Genomic DNA, 27,601 nt, shown 5'->3' with positions numbered 1-27,601 from the left:
CAGACCTCTATACCTGGACCAACAGACAGTTTCTTTAACTGCAACTGGCAGTCATTTTGCTCCTCTCCATGCTTTCAAAGCTGAGAGCCATCAAAGATTAGCAGGAAAAAATCATGACTATTTTTCCCTAAGAAGCAGTGCTAGTAATAGGCTTCAGGAAAAATCCTCCTAAATGCAAGTGATAAGCATAGACTGTGTGAAGGCTGACAGGTCTGATTATAATTATCACTGAGAGGGGACTAGCACTAACCTCCCTTCTGGAAGGCAATGACAATTCCTGGAAGGGAACATGCAAGTGAATTATCATAAACAAAATCATTGCGAGTAGAGTTGTCTTTCACTGGGAAACTAAATAAGATCCAGACTTGGAGATGAAAACAAAACAAAACAAAACAAAACAAAACAAAAAACAAAAACAAACAAACAAAAAAAAAAAACCACCAAAACAAAACAAACCTTTAACATTTGTTAAAATTTATCCCGATAGAAAATGGAACTTAATCATGCACTGAAGTGTTGCTGACTTCAGGATGATGGGACTAAAAGAACCAAGAGGGCCACATGAAGCATGGGGGGAGGAATGTATGCAAGAAGTGTTTGGAAACAAAGGAAATATTCTGAAACTATACCTAAAGAACATATCCTGCACCATAACATGAACAAGGAGTCCCAGGGAGGATGCTGGTCCAGACTGTTAAATATTCAAAACTAAGACAAAACTCAGGTAGCCTTGCACCAACCTTTTCCCCCTTTCTCATATCCTGGCAGGAAGAAACCCAGACAGACCCAATACAGAGCTCTTCAAATTGCTGCTATCCAGTGAATTCCTAAAATTGCATTTATACATTAACTGAAATACCACAACAACAGCTTTTAGCAGGGTTGTGAAGTAGAGAGGATAGGTAGTATTCCTTCAAGATCATCCTGCCCTGACCTCTGTGATTTCTCTGACAACACTACATTTTTCCTAGTCTGCAGGTTGTTTTTGCATTTCTCACTCCATTTCCATTGGAAACTTAGAAATGGAGGAGCTTGGGCAATCTGGAACAAAAGTAGCACAACAAGCAGTTTTTTCTGTCTGAACGCAGGGCAAGAGATATTGTCTTCTTAATGGTGGGCTGTAACTGCAGAGGAGATGAAGAGATGAGCCTCAGAGTCAAAGGCAGTTCTAAGAGTTTCATTCTCATTATATCTCAATGGAGTGGAGCAAATAAATTGTGCAAGGAGACATATGGAAACTTGCTTCGCAAATGGCCTATTTAAGGCTCTTACTTCCTAATTAGGTCCTGGTGTCAGGAGGTTGGTAACAATTATTCACACATAGATCATTTGGATACAATACAAACTGTTCTAAAATCCAAACCATCATAATGGCATGCATTAAAAAGAAACCTTATTCAGCTTGAGCCTTTTAAGGCTCCTCTGCTTAGGGCTTGGACTACCAGTTTCTGTGCTGTGCATACTTACATTTTGTGTCTAACACTGCAAAAATGCATTTGGAAGGAGAGAATGAATAAACAAAAAGCATCAGGGCCATAACCCCTTGTTCTTACCTTGTTCACGGATTTCGTCACTGGACTCTGCACAGGGAACCCACACTCTCTTCCCAGATTCTTCATCTGACTCTGTGGTGTTTCCCAAAGCAAAGAGAAAAGAGAAAACCTTGATTATTGGGATGACTGTGTAGAAAATGGTCACAAGCCCACAGAGTTTTGCTCTGCCCTTTCAGTTTCTTTACAGCTTTCAGTATGGCCACCACCATCTGCCAGCCCCCGGTGCTGGGGCTCACACTCAGCCCTGCAGAGTTTTGGAAGGTCCCCCAAGATTCCCCTTAACCCACACAGATGTGTAGGTTTCTCCTCCCAAGTACCCCCAAGTACTGGCACAATGAGTGTTGGTGTCAGGGAGAGATGCCATGGATGCCTCTGACAATCCCTGCTAGAAAGGCTTGGGGAGAGCAGGAGGGTGTCACAAGATGTCAAGCTGCCTGTTTTGTACAGGAGTTAAAGCAAGGAGCTGAAGGATTACCACATTGCAAAACCATTTAAAACAGGGTAAGTGCTTGTGATTCAACATCATGACTGCAACCAACCTGCTCTGTGCTTTGGTACTTCTGGTATGAAAATTAGGTCTTCACTCTGCTTCCGCCATTCCCACTTCTCTTTGTCCACCTCTCCAGCCCTTCACACAAAGGTGAAATATTTTACATTTTCACCTGTGGTGATGCAGATCAGAGAGTGGTTTTTTTTTGCTTTGCTTTGCACCGATTTTGCCAAAGGCATCCTTTCAAGCATCAGCCTGTGCAAAGATAATAGGTGACACAATTCTCTGTAACTAGAATCAGCAACAAATCAGCCATCTGCCACTCCAGGGGGCTGAGATTAACCCAGCTACTGGACCGTGACTGCAAAGCATTTGCACATTTAGATTACAGAAATATGAGGTTACCAGCCCAAAAAAAAAATAAGACTGGAGTGGGGAAGGTGTGGAAGATAGCCTTGGAAGAGCTCTGCAGATTAACCCTTCCAGACACAAGTCATCTCATAACAACTCCAAGCAAGCAGTATTTCTCATCATAAAGTGTTAAAGGGGCGAAGGATTTGAAGGAAACAACTTGATACACATGAGACATCATGTTTCCGGAGAATACATCCAATGACAACTCCTTTATACAGGGAGAAATAAAAACAAAAACATTCAAGTGCCTTGTCAGTGCCTTCTCTCCTTGGGAAGCATGACCAAGCTGCCCAAACGGCTTACTTGACCACTTGGAAAGTACAAGAGCAGCATTTTTGCCCCAAAGATCCCCTACTCTCAAGATACCTAGGGAATGAGAGAGGTCTGAATTCTGAAGTAACAAGGTTTAGGAAGGTCTCTTCATCTATTGCTCCCAGTTCACCTTCTTGAATAACAAACACCACGTTGCTACTCCATGCATATGAATGCTGTGAGTCCACACTTTTCCATTTCTTTGGGATCCTCTTTATGAACCTGATGGGAATTGTTACTTGATAAGTCAAGTATCAAGAGTTTTAAATCACTAATAAACACAAGCTGTCTCCACAACTAAAAGTACGAGCAATGGTCTGTACAGTTTCATGGTGGGTCAGGACGGACACCAGGGTCTCCTCTGGTCATTTTGATGTCGGTTTTAATTCCCACTACTGCCACTTGCTCTTGTAGGTTGGAATCCCATGGATTAACATCTTCAGGGATCTCAGGTTAAAAAGAGCAGGTTGTGCCCAGAGGAAGATGTGTAGCTGCAGATAAAAATACCAGCAAGCACAAGGAAAAATCTGGCATATCTCACCTATGAGGAGAGACTGAGAACAATGGAATTGTTCAGTCTGGAGAAGACAAGACTCCAGGGAGACCTTGAGTACCTGCCAGTACCTAAAGAGACTAGAGGAGAGCTGGGGAGGGACTTAGGACAAGAGCCTGGAGTGACAGGACAAGGGGGAATGGATTCACATTGCCAGAGGGCAGGGTTAGATGGGACACTGGGAAGAAATTCTTGGCTATGAGGGTGGTGAGGCCCTGGCACAAGCTGCCCAGAGAAACTGTGCCTGCCCTATCCCTGGAAGTGTTCAAGACCAGATTGGACAGGGCTTGGAGCAACCTGGGATAATGGAAGGTGTCTCTGCCCATGGCACGGGGGGCTGGGACAAGATGAACTTTAATGTTTGTTCCAACCCAAACCATTCTGTGATTCTATGAAATTCAGACAAGATCTGCATGGTGCATGCCCTTGGTGAGGACGGTGCCTTAAATACACAGCTCATCTCATGAAGTCCGAAGAGACTGAAAAGCAAACAGCATGCACATGTGTTTATAGAAACCCAAGCGTTTTATGTATGCCCTTTATTCAGAGAAAACAGGTAGGGTCAGGTAAGCACGGCACAGGGTTCAGCTGAGAGGTGAGCAAGGGATGAGTTGCTGCAGTCTTCCTACTCCATACAAAACCTGCTGGCATCACCTCAGAAATGAGTGCACCTCCCAGCAGTGTTAATCTGGGACTGAGCATTTGATCCTCTACAGAGTAAGGACTATTGATTTGTGAGGAGCTGCGAGAAGAGGGTGAGGAGAGCAGGCCTTTGAGTCTCCCTGAATTCCCCACTATTTATCACAGTATTTCCAAGAAGGCATTGCCTGGGCAGAGCTAGGTGCTCCCAAACCAGGTCTACGTGTTTGAGATCAAAGGTGAGGTTTGAAGTTGTTTGGATGTCTACTAGGGCATGGTTTTCAGGCGGGAGAGAGGTCAAAGGGATCATCCCATGCCTGGGACTACAAAATGGGCCAAGCTAGTAACTCAACAACCCACGGCCTCCTGAGATGCAGCAAGTTAATGAGGCTCTGCCTGTGCTTTAGAAAGGTCTCCTTGAACTTGACCTGCTGGCTGTGTGAGGGCTAAAACTGATGGAACAGGATGTGGACTTGTTTTCAAAACCAAAGGCTGGGATTTTCTTTTGCTCCAGTCTCTAGTTTCTGTAAAGACAAACTAAAACCCCAAATCCAAATTTCATAACGGTCAAAAAACGAACATCTGTGGGGTGGGGGAAAAAAATATTTGTACTTAACTTCAACCATTAAACTACTACAAGAATACTCGTGCTAGTAATAATTTTTAAAACACCGAAGAAAATAATAAAACTCCATTAAAAAAAGGTGGGATTTTTTTATTATCCCTTTTGCTTGTCTGTAAATGGAGGGACAAGGGGAACAACACAGGGCAAAACCTCTCCTTTCATACAAAAAAATCAGGACAAAACTCCATCCCATTTCTTGCCGGTTAACCAATCTTATGAATTGCTGCAGTTTCATCCCTACATGACGATTTTTGTTTGTTTTATCCAGACATGCTTTGCAGGAAGGGGCTTTTGCAACCCAAACAGCGCCACTGCATCAACCAGGCGCTGAGCTGAGCCGTGGAGCTGCTTGGAAGTTGCCTCGTCTCCCAGCAAATGAGAAGCGGAGGGAAACACGGACGCAGGCGACGCTGCACCTTGCAGCAGAGACTCGTGTGTCCTACAAGTAACCTTGCATCAAGATACAGAGCCACAACAGCAGCCTTATGGGTACAGTGAGAGGAGGAGGAGGAGGAGGACAGCGAGGAGGAGGGGAAGGGCAACAGGGAAACAATCAGAAAACTCCCTGGGAATCAAGTCTTCTCTTCCTCCTTAGCAAGAAAAAAACCCCAATAATATTAAGAATAAAAAAATAAAAACCCCTCCCTGACACAGAGATGGAAGGAGGGGATGAGCCCTTTTACACTCCATGTCCCCAGCTAAGGCTCCCTCCCTTTCCCAAAGCTCCTAAATACCACTGGGGGCTGCTGCAGGAGAAAAAGGGGTCACATTTAAAAGGCGAATGGGAAGCAGGGAGGAGGGAGGACACTCCTAAGCCCGGCCAGTGGCCCCACGGTCTCAGGCATTCTCATTCCTGACACGTCTCTCTCCTCTCCAGCGCAGCCCGGCTTCGAAATATTAGTGCGGCGCAGAGTGCCATTTTCGAGTCGCTGCAGCTCCTTCTTGGCACCGGTTCAGCTTTTTGTCTTGCCTTCTCCTCCGAGCGCCCGGCGGAGGGAGGGAAGGAGGGAGGGAAGGAGGGAGGGAAATGAAGCCCCGCTGGTTCGCTGCCGGGGCCGCCCGGCTCCCCGCGGCACCCCGAACCCTCCCGGCCCGCTTCCCGACCCAAAACATAAATCTCTTCCCACTTCCACAGCAGCCAGTTCACTGCCTTCCTCCTCCCCCCATTCCGCACCCCCTCCCCAACACTTCTCCCCGCCGCCACCCCTTTTCATCGCTCTCTCTCCCTTTGTACTCCTCTAAATTTTATTTTTTTTTTCCCCAGCCAAGCGTTGCAACCTTCCACCCTCCCTTTCTCCCTCCGTTCCCCATCCCTCCCCACCTCCTGCTCTCAGATCGATGGGGGGGAGGCAAAAAAGAAGAAGATCGTGCCGTGTTTGCCAATGCCCTGGCATCTCCCAGGGACGTGGGGAGCCCCTGGACCGGAAGGTCCGCTCCATCCCGGAGCTGCCCGGGCGCGGAGCTCAAGGGCGCACACGCCTGTGCACACACACACGGGTGGCGGGGCAGGACACACACTCTGCCTGTTTCCCTCGGCACTGCTGTAAATGCAAGCGTGCCTTTGGCAGCAGAGTCCCCCCCGCTCCTCCTGCCTGTGGGGCCGGGAGAAAAGCAGAGGCGGAATAACAAGGGAGGGACGCTGTATTTTTTTAAGCAACCCAAACATGGCACTGAGCGCTTCCACCAACAACTTCTCAGCCTGCTGTGCTGGCAACCAGCTGCTGGTTCCAGCCTGGCACCGGTTTTGATTTGTTTTTCTCTCCTCTTAAATGCCCTCCTCCCAAATATTTATCCCCTTATTTTATTTTTTTTTCTTCTCTATTTCCCTCTTCGTTTTTCTGTCAGACAAGGCTTGTACTTATTTTTGTCACCTTCTCACTGGTGACTAATGACAGGACCCAAGGTAACAGCATAGAAACTGTGTCAGGGAAAGCATAGACCTAATATTAGGAAAAGATTCCTCACCCAGAGGATGGTTGGGCCCTGGAACAGGGCTCCCCAGGAAAATGGTCACAGCCCCAAGCCTGCATTGTTCAAGGAGCACTTGGACAACTTTCTCAGGCACATGGTGGGATTTCTGGAGTTGGACTCAATTATCCTTGTGAGTCCCTACCAACTCTGGATATTCTATAATTACATGATTCTAGAGGGACTCCCTTCCACTTCCACCCACAAATCCAAGGGGTGGAAGGGGTGCCAAAAGAAGTGCTACATGATGTAACACTGGACCAAGAAGAGGGGAAAAAACCATAAGAACACACAGGATATGCATTTGATTCTCTGAGGAAGAAAGAGTGAGAGATGCCCTAAAAGCAGACAGCAGGACCCAACCCCCTCCTCAAAGGAGGGAGGAGTCAAGTTTTGTTGGGAGCAGAGAAAGACTGAGGCAAAATGCATGTTCTCCATGGAAAGGGCCTGAGAGAGCCAACTTCCAGCTAGTGGTGTGACTCTTATTAAACTGGAGTTTGAAACAGCGGCATGTGCGTGAGAGAGATAAAGTGGTATCAAATGCACCTTGTCTGGTGCCTGGAGGAAAGAGATTTGGAGAAAAAAATATAATAATGCTGATGCTGGGGATGGTTTGGGAGGGACAAGGTAGGGAGGAGAGATGTGCTGAGGATTTTATCATGGAGGCACGAGTGTACTAAGCTGAAAACCTGGCTGAAGACACAGGGAGGGGCACTGCCCTGTAAGCAGCCACTGGTGTCCCTGGAGATTTTTATGAGACTGCTGGGATGGCTTTGTCCACTGAGAAATATCAGGACTGCTTGGAAGCCATTGGAATTAGAGGATGCTGAAACAGATGGGCGCTCGCTCCCTGGGGCAAGTTCCTCAGGAGGCCCAGCAAAAGTACCTAAAAAAAAATCTGGTTCTCACTGAACACACTCTGGCCACCTCAGGGAATAGCAGAGCAACCACCCTGATAGCAGGGTCGCGGAACCAGAGCAGGAGACAGACAGACAGACAGACAGCATGCTCGGGGTGGTACAGACAAAACACCAACGTCCTGAGCAGCTGCCTAATATGTATCTTGGCAGAATCTCTCCTGGCTGTGGATGAAGCAGAAATCACAGGCTGGAATCGTAAACCCATCAGTTGGTCTGACTTTTGCCTCCCTGGCCAGCACGGATAACACAGGAGGAGAGCAGAGGGCTGGATGACACCTCTCTATCTGCCAGGAGCCACATGGGGAAGCTGGTCCTTTGGCCACTGCCAGCTGCTGCGTGGGGAGCAGCTGATGGGCAGGCACTCGAGTAGACGTAAAATAGGCAGATGCCCTGCCATGAGTGCACTCATTAAGGGACGTGTGAGTTTGCATATTTAAGCCGAGCACGGGGCCTGTGTTCCCGAGGAGCATCTCTGCCACTGCATCCCTGTGGAGATGTGTCCCTGCACAGGGTCCGCACCGGAGTTTCTCCAGACCACCACAGCACAGCTGGATCTGGCTCGGTTGGATGGAGAAATATCCAGGTAGGGCCACCAAATCCCCTCTTCTGAGCTGTGGTTTCACTGCCCCAAGCTCTTCGCGTAAGGTCATCTATGCAGCACTGGCTGTGATTCCTCTCACTGTCTGCTTCCAAAGTCAGCCAGTGTCCACCTGAATGCTCTCTCCCATAAGGTTTATATGCCTGTTTTCTCTCTCTTGGCTATCCCCCAGGCTTAGGGTGAGTTTTTCTACCCTTCCCTTCAGCTCTTTTAAGTGCTGGCATTTGGCAAGGCAGACGGGATCCCTTACTTGTGTCCATGGCAAAGCAGACCCTGACACCTCAGTTGGAGTCACCTGTAGAGAAGCATCCCTGTCTGCAGGTATCACTGAAGTGACTCCCAGATAGAGGCACTTTCAGATCCTTTGAGTCAAAAGGTGCTATAAATAAATGATATTACAGACTAACAAGTTCTCAGTTGCAAACTGGAGTGGGAAAGAATATTTTAGCATCCTCTTTCTAAGCACATTAACTCTTGGCAGACATGATCGTCCAGGTCTTCACAGCTGAAAACTTCACACCTTGTGCAGCATGTTGAGTCCACACGCTCCATTTCCAGTTTCAACCACTCTAAAATCTACAGCTAAAGTCTATATCCCCCGTAGCGCAGCAAGCACCCAAATATCCTGTCATTTTGGGGGTTATGATGGCCAAAATATACACCCCACGGTCATCTTCCCCAGGAGAAACAGCTTCTTGCTGCTATAAGCTCACAATAGATGGTGCCTAAAGATTTTTATCATCTGGCTTCTGATGCTTCCCTTCCCAGTGAGAGCAAGCACTTTGTATCAATCTGGCTTGCTTTAGTGCAGTGACCCAGCGCCGTGCTCCGCCACTGAAAGTTCAGGTCCCAGCTGCGGGGCTAAACTCTTGCTGACACTGTGCTGATTTCTCTGTCTCTGTCACCCACGCTGCCAGGGAGGGGGAGGAGATGTCGGATTTTTCCAAGCTGGAAAAGAAAGAAAACAATCGTGCAAAAAAACGCAGAGATGATGTGGCAGAGGAGAAGGGGGAGGAAAACGAGCCCGATGTGTGTGGTGCAGCGAGGCTGAGGAGAGGAAATCCTTTGGGCAAGCACAGGGTGCTTTGATCACGTTCTTCGTTCTCTTAACTGAGGAGAAAATCTTGGTCAAGAGGCAATTAAGTCGTTGTGGGCAAGGAAAAGCTCTCAGGATGCCTCGAAGAACTTGTGTGCGTGCACAAGTGCACGGAGAGATGCAGAGGGGGAAATCGCTATTAGTGACGGGTGAACTACAAAAGGTTGGGTGGTTTGTTTTGGATGAAGATCGCCACATGCAGATGGTTATCTAAAGCCCTCAGCCTTCAGAGCAGGGCTAGAAATCTCTTAAGGACAGACTCTTCTTGCATGATTTCCAGTATCTCTGAAAGCCGTCCTCCATGCCAAAAATACCACAAAACCAGCTTTTTTTCTTCTTCTTTTATGCAGTGTTTTGGCTCTTCTGTCTCTTGTTCCAAGCAAAGCCTAAAACCACAAAGACTTTGACTTGAAGTCTGGACTGTGCTAGTTTAATTTCAAGACATCCTGGTTCTCATGACTGCACAGATACACGGAAAATAAGGAGAAAAAAAACTTCTGTGATTCTATGGAAAATTTTTAGAGAAGGCTTCCTGTAAAAAGGGCAGAAAAAGAAGCTTGTTTCCCTAAGAGAGAACTACAAGGCTTGAGTTTCCCCACCTTAAGCAGACTACTTATCTATAAGCTGGCTATTCTGCTATTAGGTAATGTGGAAAATCACAGCATTCCCAGTTCAAATGAGCTTATTAGCCTTGTGTGGTTATTAGTCAGTAAATACTATTGAATCAATAGACAAAATAAATACTTTGAAGGAGTTTTATTTCCTCACCCAATCTGCAGTAGCCCTGATTTGACAGAGGAGGGATAAAGAAAACAGTTTGAACACGATCCAGTGCCCTCCAGTTTTTTTAAATCCAACTGTAATTGAGGTAAAATAGCCTGGTGCTGTTGGAATGACTGTGGTATGTTTTGCTGGAGTCCTCTGGACAAACAAGGCTGTTGCAGGGCTGGTTTTGATCTCCATCTGGATTTACACCAAGGTATCTCAGTTACTGTTGCTCACTGTGTAAAGGCAGATCATAATCAGGCTAGTGTGCTTTTAAGGATGTTGCCAGATATCCTGTGCTCCTGAACCATGCACCTCAGGAAGGTTTAAAGCACATATATTCACTTCACATGCAGTGAAGAACTAATGTTTTGCTGTCAAAGACCAGACGATGCTGTTTCTAAGTGATTTCTTGTCTTTCCCCCTGCCTTTTCCTATTATTTAATTAATACTCCAGCAACGATCTTCTGCTCATCCAAGTGGTTTGGAGGCCAAGACTTATGTTGTCAGCTGGTCCAAATCAGGATAACTCAATCCAAGCCAACTGAAACAATGGACAAAGTCAGCGGAAAAGCTGTGACCAAGAGTTTGTGCCACAGAGGCTTCCTGAACAAGGGTGCTGCCTTCTAGACACCACGGTACTTATATTCTAAGTATTTTCTCACTAAGGCACTTCTTGTGGGTAACCAAGAAAGGTGCAGAAGGCCCCGTTCATGTCCACATCTATTGCCCATCACATGCCGTGCTCTTTTTAAAATCCGCTCACTTTGTCCTGCTAAATGTCACAGGATGCTGGTAATTGTTTTTTCTCATAACTTGGCTCTTGTGCAGCTTCTCAGTTTAGATGGGGGGGATGGGAGACATGGGTTTAAATTTTGGCTTGAAAGGAAGCAAAAAATCTGGACTCTTTCGAGAGTGCGCTGAGCGGTTAAGAAATCTGGCCCTGAGCTCTTTAGAAGAAGTGACCCAATCGATCTAGTTATTACACCATTCTCTGGCCTGTGACTAACACATGGATTGATATTTACTTGCAGGGAATGTTGGCAAGAGATGGGGGTTCCCATTCACTCGTGCTGTTTACTGCTCCCCTGAGAACACAGGCTGCAGCCACGATGTAGCAGCCGCTTCACAGGTGCACAGTTTACACGCCAAAATGGGTTGTAAATCAGAGCAGAGGAAGAAAGGGCTGGAAAAGTGCTTGTTTGTAGAAGGGACCATTGGAAAGCGATGCTGACTGTGTTCATTTTCACAGGTTTCCTCTCCTAAGTCTGTGCTTGCTCACACTGCACCACAGGGATTGGGTCCCAGGCCGGAAATCCAAGGAGCATGCCAATAATTTGCCAGAGATTACACAGGGGGGTGAACTTGCCCCTGATCTCTATTATTGGTTCAAAACCAGGAATTCTCATAGCCTTTTGGACAGATGGCTGGTCCTATTACTTCTTATGTTAGATTTCCCATTGAGGCTGAAAGCAAATCCACATTCAAGCTGAAAGTAAACAACTTGAGAATTCAAAAGGCTTTAACTCGAACTGCCAAAGCATTTGCTGCATATGCTGCAGATGTCAAACAGACAGTTTCCCACAGCCCTGAGCCTAGACACACAGCTAAGTTACACACAAAAACCTTCTACCCAGCCCAAAAATCCATCCTGTGCAAAACTCACTCTCCTTGCTGGCATTTTAAAGGGCTGGAGACTCAGCTGGATTGAATTAATGTAGCTGCTCTGATTTGAATAGAGCTATGCCAATTTATACCAGATGAGTATTTCACCCTTTGGAGGCTAAGTGGGAAATGGCTATCCACTACTTATTTAACAATGTGGTTTCAGGCAAAAAAAACCCCAAACCAATAAACAAAAAACACCACACACACACACAAAACACCAAAAAAACCCCAACAAAAAAACCCCACCAAACATAACATGTTGTGCATTTTAAAGAGTGAAAGAGCGCTAAATAAGTTTCATTCCATTTCTATGGTTAATTTTTGAAGGAACCTGTAAGAGATCTTTGTCCAAAAGAGTCAGACTTTGCAGAAAAATATATATATAGGCAACACAAGTTACCCGACTTACTCCTATTCCTAATACCTTCCAAAATACCAACAAAAAGTTGAGTAGGAACCCAAGCGAGACATTGCTGTGGCATTGCAGGAAATTCGTAAAGTGGAAAGGACTGAATAAACCAGTCTATTTTTCCTGCCAGGGCTATATGAAGAGGACAAAACCCCATGAAACTAAACCATGCAAACACAAAAGAATTCCACCCATATGCTTTGCAGTGCTCTAAATATTAACACCATGGTGCGCTCCTTGGCCACAAAGATGTGCAAGATTGTTTTCCTAATACATTTTGGTATAATTTGAACAGAACCACTGATTCTCTAAATCAAGATTCATCCTGTACATTCAGGAGTGACTACTTGAATTAAGCCTCTGGTTTATTCTTTACCATATTCTTTACCATTCTTAACCCACTCGCAGACTCCTATGTGCCTTCACTTTCCCCAAAGTAAACTACACCAGTAGAAATTAATGGAGATTTTTAGGTTGATAGTAACAGGAAATCAAACTTTAAACTGTTTAACTTGGAGCCACTAGGCTGATACAGCTCATCAGAAAATTCAGCACCCCTTTCCTCCAGCCACCCTTATTTTCACTTTACAATTCAGTATAAACTGGCAATTAGTAATACTTTGTCTGTTTATAGAGCCCTACATCTGAGGATCTAGAAACACTTTGTAAACACTAATGAATTAAGCTTCTTAACACCCCCTGTGAGACAGATACTGCTATCTCATTTGCACAGCTCGGAGAAGTGCAGGTTTGAGGAGGGTCGGAACCAGCCAGCACCAGGGCTGGGAAACCACTACAGACCCTGAAACCTCACCTTCAGCTCAGTATCACAAGGCTTTTCATGGATGCAGTGGTGTGCCTGGCTTCTTCAGGAGCTTATAGTTGTCTCTTGGAGCTGCCAGCGTTGCCCTGATATCTGGCAGACTGAAAACGCAGAGGATTGAACTTCCACCCACAGAGGGAGAAAACTTGAGACCCACTCACAGAAACACCATGAATGTGCTTTCCATCCTCTGCTGAAACATATACATATGATCCTCTGGCACAGCCAACGGGAGAGAAACTTGGGATTTCACTTGTCCTTATCCAGTTTTTAACAACAACACCAGCCCTGGACAAAGCAATACGAAGGTCTGGGAGGATTCTTTTCTTTTCCTTTGCATCTTTAATTGCCCATATCATTTTCTTGTGTAGGGGAAAAGATCTGAGCTTGCTTGCCAGTCATGCTGAAGAGAGGAACTTAAAGGACTTTTAAAGAAAGCTTGAAGGTTTTATTTCCAACACTATCAGGAATGTTTAGATCCTAGGCAAGCCTTAGGACAAGATAGACATTGGTGAGGCTTTTTTTTTTTTTTTTCTCATTGATTTAAGAGCAGCTAATGTCTAGTACCTATTTAAAGCATTTTTCCTGGTAGCCCTTCTCCAAAGGCATGGCCATTGGACAGTTTCCATGATGATTCTTCTGTCTAAAAATACACACCTTCCCCTCTTTTCAATTAATTACCGGGCCAGTCAGTTTGTTTATTGTTGAAGTTTTTCCCATTTAATAGTGCACTTAGAAAAGCTTAATACAAACATTGACCAATTTGTCGCTGTCACAAAAAGAAAAGCCTTAGAAATAATTAATCTAAGCAAGAGTCAAGAGCAGGAGTCTCTTATTTAGAGATCAGTCAACAGGAAGCAATGTTATGGAAGATATTTTAAACAGAACAATTTTTTTTTTTTTTTTTAAATACCTCTTCTCTTCCACAGGTTGAAATTGAGGAGAATAGCAAAATAGCAAATAAAATACTTGGTTTTGCTTTCAAAATTTGTTCATGACCTTAAATCCCAGGAATGGGAACAGACAGGCATTTGACATATTCAGTGTGTTGATTTGTGAACTACTGGCAGATTGCTGTTTGCCTAAGAATACGTATTTGAAATTCTTTTCCAAAAACTCTTCTTGATCTTTTCCCAGTTCACAGGCTGCTAAATGTCTGCATGACACGGTGGGGTTTGTCTCCTGAACAGAGGGACATTACAATCCCTAGAAGCAGGTTTTCAGCAGGAATATTAAAGGCACTATTCAGGAATACTCCCCAGTATTTGCAGCCTCCGCAAACAGCACTGCGTGCAAACATGTTTGCTGGAATATTTGTCAAGAGCAAACATGACAGGATGGTGGGAGAAAGTGTACAAAGTCTAACCAAGCTTATAAAAACCCAACAGCTAATGAATACTTGTGGAAAATGTCTTATGGCATTTCCTCAGTGACAGATGCTGATTAGGAAAGCCTATAAAGTTAAAACTATTTTGCTGCCTACATCCTCCTGCACTCCAGAAAGCTGCCTACATCCTCCTGTACTCCAGAAAATCACTTCCATGGCTCTCTGCAGCCTCCTCTTCCATTACTCTGCTGGATCCAGAAGCAGTTTCTAAAAATTTTTGTGTGTATATCAAACACATGAGGTTATGAACAACTGGACAGAGGCCCAGAAACTCATTTTATATAAGCATCTTGATGCCTAAAAGCTTTTCATTGTCTCAAAAAACAAAACAAAACAAAACAAAACAAACAAACAAAAAAAAACCACCCCAACAAACCCACAAACAAACCCAAACAAAACAAAACAAAACAAAACAAACCCCAAGAAACACCTACAACAGATATTGACCAATACTGTGTCACCCCAGTGTTATATAGTACTATGGGTCTTCTCTTCAGAACCCTACCTTTATTGACAAAACAGCTTTTGGATTGGGTCTTCTCTTGTAATCCACCCAGCAGGTACCCAAAAAACCACAGCAAACACACATGGACTTTGTCTCAAAAGCACATGGCCAGGGGAGGAGGGAGAACTGCAAGGAAAGCCAGTGGGCACACTGAGGTCTACATGCCTGGGGGTGCTTGAGGATGGAAGCAGGCATTCATGGATGAGAAAAATCACCTCTTACTCAAAAAACAAGGCACTGAGATCCAATATTTTTAGTTAACAACAGCCCTTGGGACGTACAGCTGTGGGACACAGGATGAGGTTAACACGATCCTGACAATTGAAAAACTTTCCTGAAAAGACATGAGTTGGATTTTGCAAACACTGGACTAAATTTTGCTCCTAAAGAGAAGTGTTAATAGAGAGGGTCCACTGTGGACATCCTCTGACACACTACTGGTGATAACACAGGATCGATCGGGTTACGGTCAGGGCCAGGCTGAATTTTTTCCTGAGCTGCTCAAAATATTCTAGCAATGTCAAGGCTCACCGTAAACTCTTGTATCTCACCACTGTGTTTTCCAGTCAAGCATGACACTTGCTTTTTCACCTGACTAATACTATGCCCCTCAGTTCGTTTTCTGAGCGGGAGTTTACCGAAAATGATCTTTGTTCTGCTGTGCACACAGCCAGCTCACGTAGTAACAAGATAGGGCCGTTCCCCTTTCTCTTAAAAAACTGCAAATCCCAGTTCACTAAAAATAGGGATTTATTCCGCTAATTCTGGCTATTAGCTGAACACATCAATCCTTATGTTTCCCTCTCCTGCAAGGTAAGGGAAGGTGATGGACCATCCAGAATTCTTCCAGTCTGTCCCCTCTGGTCATGCATTGCTAGAGATGATACTGTATAATGCATGACTTACCTGCAAAGATATCGGAGGAGTAATGAAATAAGCAGATGCTCAGTCAGCAGGCTTTTAAAACATTGGTATTGCAATCTGAGATGCAGTCAGCCATTACATGCATATGTCCTTTATTTATGGCACTGATAAAGGCTCTGTGTCAGGAGCAGTCAGGCTGCCTTTTTATTTTCTGCTTTTCTTCGCATTTAAGAAAGTTGCTGTCTGGATATTTTGTTCTCATGAAAGCTCCAGATTTGTGAGGAAAAGTAGGATTTACCTCCTGACTATTTTGTTAAAAATAGAGGTCTAAAAAACAGACAACTTCATCAAAACAAATCACCAGAAATTCCCTGTAGAGAATCCTCTCCTTAAACACAGATGATGCCTGTAAAATAGGTGGATCTCCCTGGAGTTGCCTCTGTCTCTTCAGTGGCTAGGAAGGGAGTCCAGGACAACTAGCCCAACTGTAGGTCAGAACACCACAGATGCTCACACGACGAGAAAGAGAGTAGGTTTAAATCAGATATTAGAAAAAAAATCTTCCCTGTGAGAATGGTGATGCCTTGCCACAGGTTGCCCAGAGAAGCTGTGGCTGCCCCATCCCTGGAAGTGTTCAGGGCCAACCTGGATGGGGCTTGGAACAACCTGGTCTATTGGAAGGTGTCCTCGCCTGTGGGAGAGGGATTGCAACTGGCTGATTTTTAAGGCCCCTTCCAACCCAGGCCTTTCTATGATTCTATGATTTGCACATATTCACCCATCTATAAATTCAATTTGCATACTTTTCCATAACCCATATTGTTCTAGGTCATTTCACGACAGTGTAAAATGCATTTTCCCTTCAACTCCATTCCAACCACCAATGGCAGGGGGGAAATCAGAGGGAAAGCTGGCACAGATCAAAGGGAAGGATGGTGCTAACGTTAACAGCCACCACACGAGGAGCATTTTGCATTATAAATAAAATAGCGCTGCTCGACTGCACGAGGAGCGAAGTTCTGAAGCCACCGAGCTGCGTGGCTGGGACTCAGGGGAGGGTTTCAGTTCACGCTCAACGCTGTGTTTGATTACTGGTACATCACCCAAAGGCTCACAGCAAAACAGATGACGGGACACAGAAAAGCTCTTCTTCCCTAACACAGCAAAGAGAGCTGCTGCTTGCTGACTGACAGCTCCCCAGCCAGCTTATGTGCATCTAATTACCCAGCCGCAGCCCAAATCAAAATGCCCCGTTGCAGCTGGTGTCTCACTTAATCCATTCATAACATGAGCTAATTAGCATTGATGTTTTTGGGCAAGTTTATTCCAAATGTGGTCAAGTCCCAGGCTTTCAGCTTAGTTGCTAGGACCCATTGAGGATCCTGTGTTTCTGCCCAGAAGGCATTTTTCTGTCTTGCTGATGGAGAGAGACTTAGGAGTGAGTTCAGGGAAAGATGTTGAGCTTGGCTGAAATGAATACTAGCATGCAAGCAGTGCTGTTAAGCTGTTCTAGCTGCTACATCCTACCTTGATGCAGGATAGTTTGGAGTAGAATTAAGGTATTCGATATTTTTCCTTGGGTCTGAATTCAAATGTGAAAAGAAAACAAACAAACAAAAAAAGAGAAAAATGAAAAGGAAAAAGAAAAAAAAAGAAAAAGGAAAAAGAAAAAAAAAGAGAAAAACAGGAAAAGACAAAGACGAAAAAGAAAAAAGGAAAAAAAAAAGAGAAAATAAAGAAAGCTTACAAAGTGGGAGAAGGTGGGAGAAGTCATGGAACAGTTCTGTAGTGTATGGTGTTCTTTGTGAGCAGAGCTGAGAAAAGAGGCCAGTTACCAGAGCTTTGCATTTCCTTTTCAACCTATGGGATTAGAAGATGAGAGCAGGTGCTAATGGGAATTTTGCCCATGGCGGAAAATCAGAGCCCTAAATCTTCATCTCTGGAAATCACGAAAAACCCTTAGCAATGATCTATAGTGGTTGCACTTGGAAATTGGTGATATAAGGAATAGCCACTTGGCAGAAAACCGACTTTCCGCTCCTCCAGCGACCACGATTTCAGTTTAATTTGTAACAGGATGCAAGTGTAAATGAACTGACAACAGAGCTATCAGCTATTCTGTTGGTAACGCTTGGAGCAATAGTTTCGATTTGACTAGACACAGCTGTCCACTGCATGAAACGACCTTTAGCCCCATCCTTGGCGAAATTCAATTCTCTCCATGTCTGACTCCGTCCTTGGGGACTCGAGTAGCGGAGCTGCCAGAATAATCAGCGTGTTGCTTAATGACAGGCACTCCAGCAAGCAACACGGTTGTGCATTGTCAGAAATGAAGTCCACAGCTCCAGGGAAAGGGGTTGGGGTGGGGTGGGGGGGAGTTGGAGGGGGGGAACCCCTTGTTATTCAAAAAGAAACAAAACGGTTGCTTGGGAGCAAACACAGATGCGTGCGGCCGCCCCGGCTTGACGACCGTCACCGATGCTCTGGCACCGCGTGCGTGCGTGGAAACGTGGAGTTCTCCTGTGTGTTTGTCAGTAAATGTGCATGTTTTTATTAGATTGCCCCCCCCCCCTCAAAAAAAAAAAAAAAAAAAAAAAGTAAGCTGGAATTCTGCTGCTGCTCTGCCTTGTACTGCTGCAAAAATGCAATTTCTATTTATGTGAGTCTAAACAGGCGCACATCCCATATGGTGGTGCTTACATGGCCTTCCAGATGTATGTCATCTAATGTGTATACACACATATATATAGATGTACACACTTTCTGTGTGTTTACTACATTGGCCACTGCAATAAGGAAGATGTTTATGCTGCAAGTGTCAAAAAATAGGAATTTCACAACTTTACAGCTATTTGTGTAAACTCATTTCTCCTTGAGTGAGTGTTTCTCCAGCAGTGTGAACTAAGCACTCTTTTCACATAAGACAGGAAAGACACGTCACTGTGGGATTCACATGCATGTGCCCCAGCCCACATCATGGCTGGACCCACAAGGAAAAACCCAACAATTCCTAATTTTTCAGCTGTTTGATTCATCAGCCTCAATACAGTATGTCATGTCCAAAAGCGGACCCATCCTTTCCTGCATCCTTGGAGATGCGCACTGCTTTGGTTGGCAAGACTTGCTGCAACCACTGCTAGTGGGAAACTGCAGGGGGTGACCCACCAGCTCCACCTGCCCCACGAGCCCCTGGGGACTTCTCTTGTTGCTATTTTTGCTTTGGCAGCTTTGTGGGCCCAGGTCTGCGGACGATTCATTTTCAGTTATTGCTCTGACACACTGCCAACATTTTCCTGAGAAATACAAGGGAGAAATGGGGAATGTTGATCTTACACAGCTCATAACTCAGCCAGAACGGAGGGGAGTTTCATGGGAGAAAGGAGAGGCATGTCTTCGTCTTCAGGGCTTTTGTCCCTGCCAAAATGTAAAGGTTCTTTTTCAAACAATAGAGATATTACTCCCAGTTTTTAAAAAATCCACAAAAATTAAGAGTCTACAAAACCTTAGGAATGTAAAAAGGCTGGTCTTCATCAACAAGAAAACATGATGGTCTCCAAAACTCTCTGAAATCATATCATAATGAGGCATGTTAAATTACTTAAACACAGGAGTCACTGCTGCTGCCCTGTCGCTGTCCCCCTACTAACTGCTTCTGCTATTTGTTCAGGAAAGGGACAATCACAGAATGGCCTGGGTTGGAAGTGACCTCAAAGTTCATGCATCTTCAACCCCCTGCCATGGGCAGGAACACCTTCCAGACACTTTCCACTAGATCAGGTTGCTCCAAGCTCCATCCAACCTGGCCTTGGACACTTCCAGGGATGGGTCAGGCACATGGGTCTCTGGGAAACCTGTGCCAGGGCCTCACCACCCTCACAGCCAAGAATGTCTTCCTGTCATCTAATCTAAACCTACTTTCTGTCAGTTTGAAACCATTCCCCCTTGTCATGTCCCTCCAAGCCCTTGTAAATAATCTCTCTCCATCTTTCTTACAGGCTCCCTTTAGGCACTGGAAGGCTGCAATTAGGTCACCCTGAAGCCTTTTCTGCTCTAGCCTGAGCAATCCCAGTTCTTTCAGCCTTTTTTCGTAGGAGAGATGCTCTATCCCTCTAATCAACTTGGTGTTCCTCCTCTGGACTCTCTCCAACAGGTCGATGTCCTTCCTCTGACGAAGACCTCAGCGCCAGATGCAGTAAATAGACCCTAAATAATTCTCGTCAGGTAAAGCCATCCAGCACTTTGTGCATGAATGGTCGCATGAAGTTTGTCTCACTTCTTACTGTGGGCTTTCTCCTCCCCATACCTTTTTGCTTCTCCCTGGCTCTTTGCTTGATCTCTCCTGTCATCTTCCCTATCATGTTGACACTTTTCCATCAGCCCCTTCAGTGGCCCTTAATGGTCAGGTCCTCTCTGGCACTTGCCTTGGGCTAAAGGGTTCATTCCCTTCCTTGCTGACATTTATGCCCTTCCTGCTTGTTTTTCCTCCACTTCTCTCACTCCGGTTTTCACTTTTCACCCTTTTAAACTTTTGATCACTCCATAAACTTGCAAAAATCTGCACAGACAACATATGGTTTTTTTTCATTCTCTCCCTTCTCTCCAAATGTCTGAATAATTCAGAAGCCACTATTTTAGGATGGCTGCATAGTAGCTACAGTAGACTTGCATCACCTATTCAGCTAGCTCAGAAGGATATAGCACCTTTCTGGGAACTAGTAAGATCCATCACAAGAGCATGTCACATAAAGAAAACCTTGGTATAGCTTTTCTGTATGCTTGGTACAGATGTTATTTCAGTTCTTGAGCATGTACTGCTTTATATTACACATTGTAGAGCAAATAGAAAGTTCCTCAGCAATTAAGAAAAAACCATATTTTTTACAGACCTGAGAACTAGAACATCAAACTGATCCTTAGATAAATAAACCTTTCCCAGAAGAGGTAATTGGAACAAGTAATGTAATACTAAAACTGGAGGGTATTTACCATCACACCAAAATGTACAGGCACTTCCCAAGTCTGCTGCCAACCTCGGTGGCCTAGAACCCCTCCTGGAAACTCCACAATGTACAGCTGTACAAAGTGCTATGTGTGCATACCAGAGAAACACTACTGACAAAGTAATACATGTGGGACTCCAGAAACTGGGTTAAGTAAGTAGGAATTGCTGCTTCCATCACTACTGAAGAGGTAGCAGGAGGGGGAAAATAATTCTAATGTTCTAGATAGATAGATGAATGGACAGATGATAACCATTACACAGGATGAAGCACAGTTGTAGTGAGAGCAGAGAAAGAACATGGTGGCATGACATGGGCATCTCTTCTCCTCTCTAACCACCATCTTCAACACAGGTGATCTCCATCATCTTCCAGCTCCTTTAAAAGTGACACACTCAACAGATATGGACATGTCAAGGCCACAGCGACAGTCCTGTTCCCTCAGGAGAATCAGGGAACAAAGAGGAGAATTTCTCTTTGAACAAACAGGAGAATCAGGGGACAAAGCCACTCTACTTCCCAGTTCTTCATGTTCACCAGAAGTCCACACCGTCTTTCAGAAATGCCTCTCCCATCCTTGAGAGCTGGAAATGTGCTCTCATTTACTCACAAACAGGGAACTCTGCCAGCAGCCTCACAACCTGCAGATTTTGATCGCATTAAACTGTTCCAAAGCAGGTTTTCCTCTTGAGCCTGGAGTAGAAGGCAATTAATTAAGACCCATTTCCCCCCTTCCATCCGATTAAAGCAAATGAAATGGGAGCAGTAGGACAACCTTCCCTGGGATAGGGATTCTTGGAGAAGCAGGGCTTTCTCTCTCTGTCTGGACTGGAAGCTGATCTTATTACTTTGTTCAGCTGAGCTTGGATCAGCTCCAAAAGCCCTATGTGTTATTCCACAGGACTGGGAAGTCCCACTGCCATTTCCCAAACACAGAAGTCCAAATATAAAACACTATGAAGAAACACACTTTCTGAGCAACCCGTTCCATTGCAGTTAATGAACACTTAACTGGGAATTGACTGAAAACAGCAGTATGTATGGAAAAGGTCCTCCATCAGCTGTGTCTGACTGCCATGTTAAACAGACATCACCCTTTTTCCAAGGCCATCCTTCTTCTCACTGGTGACAAGAGGGAGACAGGGGGTTATGGGACAACCCACTGGGATGCCACATCCTCCTGGAAATACCTCTGGCACATGGTCCCTGGCCTGATGTGAAAGAGTCAGAGCTAAGCAGATGAGTATTTAGTAATTTCAGAGAAATTAGAGACAGGTAAGTCAATCAACTAAGAGAGAGCACCAAATGTACATTGGATTTAATCTACTCTTTGGACAGAATTAGAAGAAAGAAAAGGAATTTTACATAATCCAGCCCCAATGCCAACATTTTATATAGTATTCTCTATAATTTCCCATCAGAAAATCAAAACCAAACCCCTCAGATTCACCCAGCTCCCTCATTCTGCACATATGGAGGACTACCGTGATACTTCAACCCAAGCACATCTCACAGCTTCCAAACACTGCCCGTGTTACCTGGAAGCTTGGCTCAGTTCCCACTGAGGGAATTTAACACGCTTGAAGCAGAAATCAAAGGAGATCCTCTGCCAGTTTCTCCTGTTTGCAGATACAATGTGCTAAGCCAGGGAACCACATTCGGGGTCAACCCACCAGCTCAAGAAGAGTCTTCACCCTGACAGTGTCAGAACTGTCTTCACTGCCACTGGTACAGTACAGGACTTTACCTTGGAGAAAATGGCCAAGGTGATGAAACGCTGTGTTCTTGTTTTCAAGCGCTGCATGTGAAAGTGAAAACAACAGAAAGAAAAAAAATATTCTCCTTCTAATTGAAAACACAGTACCAGTTAATGGTCTTTGAAGTGAATGTGTGTGTGTGTGTTTTGTGGGGGAAAGGGGAGAAATGGATCTCTGTAACCAACAACACCCCAAAGGGCTATAAATCAAACAGCATACAGCTGTTGGTATCAAATAATACTCCTTTTGCACTACATCAAAAAGCTTTAATTAACAACTAATTTATTCAAGTGAAAAAAAAAAATTCCCTTGCACCAAATAATTGTATTATAACTGGGGGACTAGTCCGTGTATTTTCCCCCTCTCTCTAAAGCATGACAGGAGAGGAAATTGAGCCTTTAGAGAACAGCAAAGTAGAAAAATGGATCAAAGATTCAGAGGGCTTGTTGATTGGTTTTTTGAGTCAGCAGAGACCGAATCAGCTCATTTAATGAAAAAAAGCCACACTGCGAGGTCTGTTTGCTCTAGGACCTACTTTTAATAAAAATGCTTATAAAGACAAATGGCAGGGGCTGACACCAGGCACGGTGTGGACAGGTGCTGCACAAACCTCCCTGCGCGGCTGTGTCACTTCTGCTCCGTGCCTCCGTTCCGTCATCCATGGACAGCTCCCATGGCACAGATTGCCAAGCGAGGTTCCAGTCACATGGGGATTTAGACAGAGCAGCCAAATGTCTGCAGGGAGGCCTTTGGTGACCTCTGAACACGCCTGCTTGGGGGCTACACCACACTTGAACCCCAAATGTGAAAGGCCAGGCTGGCAAGACCAAGTCCTTCCTTTCCCTCCTGTTGAGAAGCGTGGAATCGCAGCATATCCTGAGTCGGAGGGACCCACAAGGATCGTAAAATCCAACTCAAAGCATGCCCTGGAGCAGCCTAGGGCCTGCACACACCCAACAATGATGCTCTTCTACAAGTCAAGAGCTCCCGCACAAAAATCCGTGCACTCCAGAACCACTATGGCCACTAAAGACACGTGGCACAACCCGGGTCCCATCGTCACCTGCTGCCAACACCACTAAGAAAAGAATTGGAGGGATTTGTTTTTTTCTTTTTCCCCTTTTTTTTCCCCTCCATAACTTTGTGCTGGTGAGGACTAACTAACCTCTGGCGAGGTAAGGTAAGTGCCATTATCCTGCTTTAGTGGCTAATGAGGCTGAAGCAGAGTAAGTAGTTTACTGGTTGTCTCATCTTTGGGGGCCCATCATGCATGTTTTACTATCCCTCCAAGTGCAGTGAAGCTTCCCATTAATGCTGCCATTGATTACAGTGTGCAATCTTTGGGGCAGGGGCTGCGATTTTCTTTTCATCTGCCTAATGAAAAGCACACTGCCTTTTAATTCTTCTGGATTCTGTTGCCTAGGTGTTAGGTGGGAAACCTCAGTGGCGGGAGCAGTGGGGGGAGAGACGCGGGACCGAGCCACATGGTGTGCATGGACCAGCTGAGGATGATGCAGAAGACCCAGCCTCAGCATCTTTCTCTCTGTTCAACCCCACCTCTGAATCCGTGCCTGGGTAGTGCTGGTGCACCACCACACACAAGCTACTCCAAAAACTCCTTAAGTGTATATAAAGCTTGGTCAGTTTGTGACACAAATGATTTTTAGTAATAAAATGGTTAAAAGAAAGCTTTGGGTTTGCTGTTGTAAACATCAAACCTAAGTAACAGTCAACTTATAAACATTATCCAACCCAGAGGACAATAATAATGGGAATGTGGTTAATTGATTTGTTTATGTATAAAATCAAATAATTGGGTAAAGCACTCTAATGATATATCACACCATAGGAATGATTTGAAAGGCAGGCAAGATTTATTTTGCCTTTGTGACAGCTTTATCCTGTTAGACATCAAAAATAAAAAATAATGTTCAATAAAATCACTATAATTCATAAAAAAATCACTCCAAAGAGCTTAAAAAGAGCTTAAAAACTGATTAGCTTAAATCTTTTTGATATATTTCAAACGTTCAGGTATATGCTAAAATATGTTTTCTGGACAGATTTCAGAGGTAATTTTCACAAGTGATATTTTTCAAGCTTTTAAATCAAAATCTAAAGCTTTTACACATACAAAGCTCTGAAAAAGATCTCTATATAGGTTACGCTTTGGTTAGTTTAATTTGGTAACCCTCAGCCCTAAACATCAAGCCCATGAACAGGATAGCTTTACACACAAAATGGAGTATCATGGTCCTCATCTACCTCTAGAAAGTAATTACACCATTAAAAACTACCCAGGAATGTGTTAGATAGGTTTCCTGGACACGAAGAACAGGTTCCAGTGTTCCTGGTGACCTGCACTGTTTGTATAAGAGAAAGGAAAACCAGAGAATTCGTGGCTGCAGGGAGTGGATTGATTGTTGACCTGATGGTCAAGGTACCCACCTAGGCTCAGGTTCTGCCTCTGCTAGTGACTACAAAGAAGAAAACTGCCTTATCTTTGGAATTCTAATTTACAGAAAGAGATGTTCGTCTCTTTGTGAAATTCAGTGGGTTGTGATGCTCGGGTTCCTTTGGGCATTGCAAATTATGAAAAAATAAAATTGTGATTTTCCAAGAACAATCTTCCTACTTACTTGCTCCCATCAATGATCAGTTTAAGCCTAGAGCATAAAATCTGACAACTCTGTGCTTGGCTTAAGTATCTTTTATTGTTGGCCATAAATTGTCTACCTCCTTATAAATCTGGGTGCAGAATACAATCATAAGCGATAAATGGCCCCTTGAAATTAAGTAAAAATTACAGCACACAACACAAAGGCCCAAGCTAAAGGAAAGCCTGATGGCAGATGGAAGCCTTTTTTCATTACTGTCCTGGAAACTCAATGCTAAACCCGTGTTGCCCCCAAACTGGAGAATCCCCTTCTCCCACCAAGTGACTCATTTGGGATGAGGAGAACTTCACCTCACCCTGTGTCCAGGAGGAGGTGCAGAGAGGAAAGGGCGTCATGGGTGCTTCTAGCTGGGGGGTGTTCTAAGCACAGCAACATCCTCCGTTCCTCAAGGGCCCTTTTGTGTTTTGCACACTTCTCCTGTTTCCTGTTTTACCTCGTTCCTTCCCGTTCTTACCCCCTAAACAATAAAAGCTCAATGGGAATGCAAATGCAGCTCTCCATTTAAAAACCCAGCCGAGAAGGCAGTGTGTCACCCATATTTATGAGCTCTAAATGGCTTTTATCAAAGTGAGGTCGTACTAAATCACCCCCAAGCTGTCATAAATACAAATGACTCGACATAGTCTGCAACAAGCCTTCGGGGGAAAATTATATGATCTGCTGTTGCAGTTATGCTATATCACACAGCGAGCTCATATATTTCCACTGGCAAGGTAACCTGATCCTTCAAAGGACACTAATAGGTGAAAGGGGGACGAGAGGAATAGTGAATCAAGCGCTGCGTGCCTGCGCGTGTGCACGCACGTCCCTGCACGCACCTCCCAGATAAACTCAGGCTCCTCTCCCAAATGGAAGAGGAGGTTTCTTGTGGCTTGGAGTACGAGGTTTCCTTGGCTGCCTTAATGGGGAAGGGAAGCTGCCAGCCAAGAGAGAAAGATCCAGTGGCTCACCAGGGTATTTCCCATTTTAAAAATTCATGTGAAGGCATGAAAATTATTAAGATGTGAACCAGAGCTATCCAGGCTCCAAGGACTGGACCACTTCCAAGTGAGTTAAAGGAGCTATTCCTCAATCTCAGCCGGCGAAGCCCAGGATTATAGCAAAGCCTACCACAGGACAAAAAGGAAATACTTGTAAAGGATGTATGAACTGGGAAGTGGAAAAAACTAGCATGGGCTCCTGAGATAATAGGCAATAATTATTTTCTTTTCATTAACCTCTCATTATATATTAAGTGTTGTTTATGTATGTGCAAACATAGAAACACACGTATATAGAGAAGGAGGAATTCTGATCAGTTGCCTCCTAATTCATACACAGTGGCAGCAATTTGGGGAGTCTTTAGAGATGGAGTTTGGGACAGGTGATTGAGCACCATCCCCATTCAGCTCTTTGCAAGTAGCCTGGCATGATTTGATGTGACAGTGAAGATGTTCGCATTCAACAGCTTTTCCTGTGGTCATGCTGGGCTGTTGCATCAGGCTACATATAAAATAAGTCTACTCCAATGAGTGTTAGTTATATTTTCATATCTGGGATGAAGACAGTGCTTCTGTCTGCTTGGCAAAGGGTTACAGTGATAAGTCAGTTTGGGTTTGCTATCTCTAAAGTAATAGAGGCAATATGCCAATTTTCAGCAATCCAGGTCAGATGCAAGCATTTATAATGGTACCCTTCTCAGAGAATGAGGTCTCTAGCATTAAATTACATATTTTAATTAAAAGCTGAACTTACTGAGCTTAGGCTACTAAACCTGATTTTCAGCTGCCGTGAGCCTGGTGGGAAGCCAGTGGGCAGCACTGCCATTTTCCATTGTTGAGCTTTTCCCAAATGCTCTGCTCAGGAAACCTCCTCACTTTGGAGATGAAAAGACAGCCTGGTGAAATACATATTTGAGTGATTTATCAGCGGAGAGGACGATAAGAGCAAAGCCATCAGAAACCCTGTTTTGAACTCCTTCTGCCTTGATGCATCATACTGCTTCCCCCAGGTGGGGGGAAGTGTTAGGAGACAGGCAGGCTTGTCTGTAGCTGGGGGATGAGGGTTACTACCTCTGCCCTGCCTGCTGGAAATCCCACACTGTTGGATGGGAAAAGCTCAAGGAGTACGCAAGCTCAACACACTGCCTGGACCAGCTCCTTGTGCTTCAAGAACTTCACCGGCTTCCACAGCTGGTCTCTTGGCACTGCTTGGCTTCACGGGTAGGGGAGCAGAGGAGACACAAGGTGTTGTTGTGAATCAGTGAGGTGGTGGCAGGCTGACCTGTGCCAGTGGGTCAGGCAACAAAGCTCCGCTGCCCGAGCGGCGACACCAGGAACCCGGCCAGCTGTCTGTCCGATGTGATTAAAGGCAAAATATGAAATGCTTCAGAAGAGAGAAAAATAGGATCACAGGTCTGGGTTGCATAATCTCATGCATTTGTGTAACTGGCCTGAAGAGAGCGTGTGAGCTGACCAGATGTTTTTCATTTCAGTGTAACAGCACCACGGAGCAAATCAGAGACCAGTGAGTGCCAAACACAACGCGACTTTGCCAGCGCTGTTGTAATCAGAGCTCAACAAAAGGCACTGTCAACCC

At 44.8% G+C, this 27,601-nt stretch overlaps 1 protein-coding gene across 4 annotated transcripts in view; it reads right to left on the bottom strand.

The window, feature by feature from the left end:
• SETBP1 (SET binding protein 1) overlaps window positions 1–27,601 on the bottom strand; it is a 264,688-nt gene that overhangs the window by 139,755 nt on the left and 97,332 nt on the right. For all 4 annotated transcript variants that reach the window (XM_027885462.1, XM_027885471.1, XM_027885454.1 and 1 more), the window contains one exon: window positions 1,554–1,625. In XM_027885462.1, the coding sequence (XP_027741263.1) occupies window positions 1,554–1,625 (72 nt within the window). The remainder of the gene's footprint in view (window positions 1–1,553; window positions 1,626–27,601) is intronic.

This window comes from Empidonax traillii, unplaced genomic scaffold (assembly GCF_003031625.1).
Source record: "Empidonax traillii isolate 1590-97213 ecotype Southwest subspecies unplaced genomic scaffold, ASM303162v1 scaffold10:size5872457, whole genome shotgun sequence".
Taxonomy (NCBI): Eukaryota; Metazoa; Chordata; class Aves; order Passeriformes; family Tyrannidae; genus Empidonax; species Empidonax traillii.
Note: the sequence above shows the minus strand (reverse complement) of the source record. Positions and strands in the feature narration are given on the sequence as shown.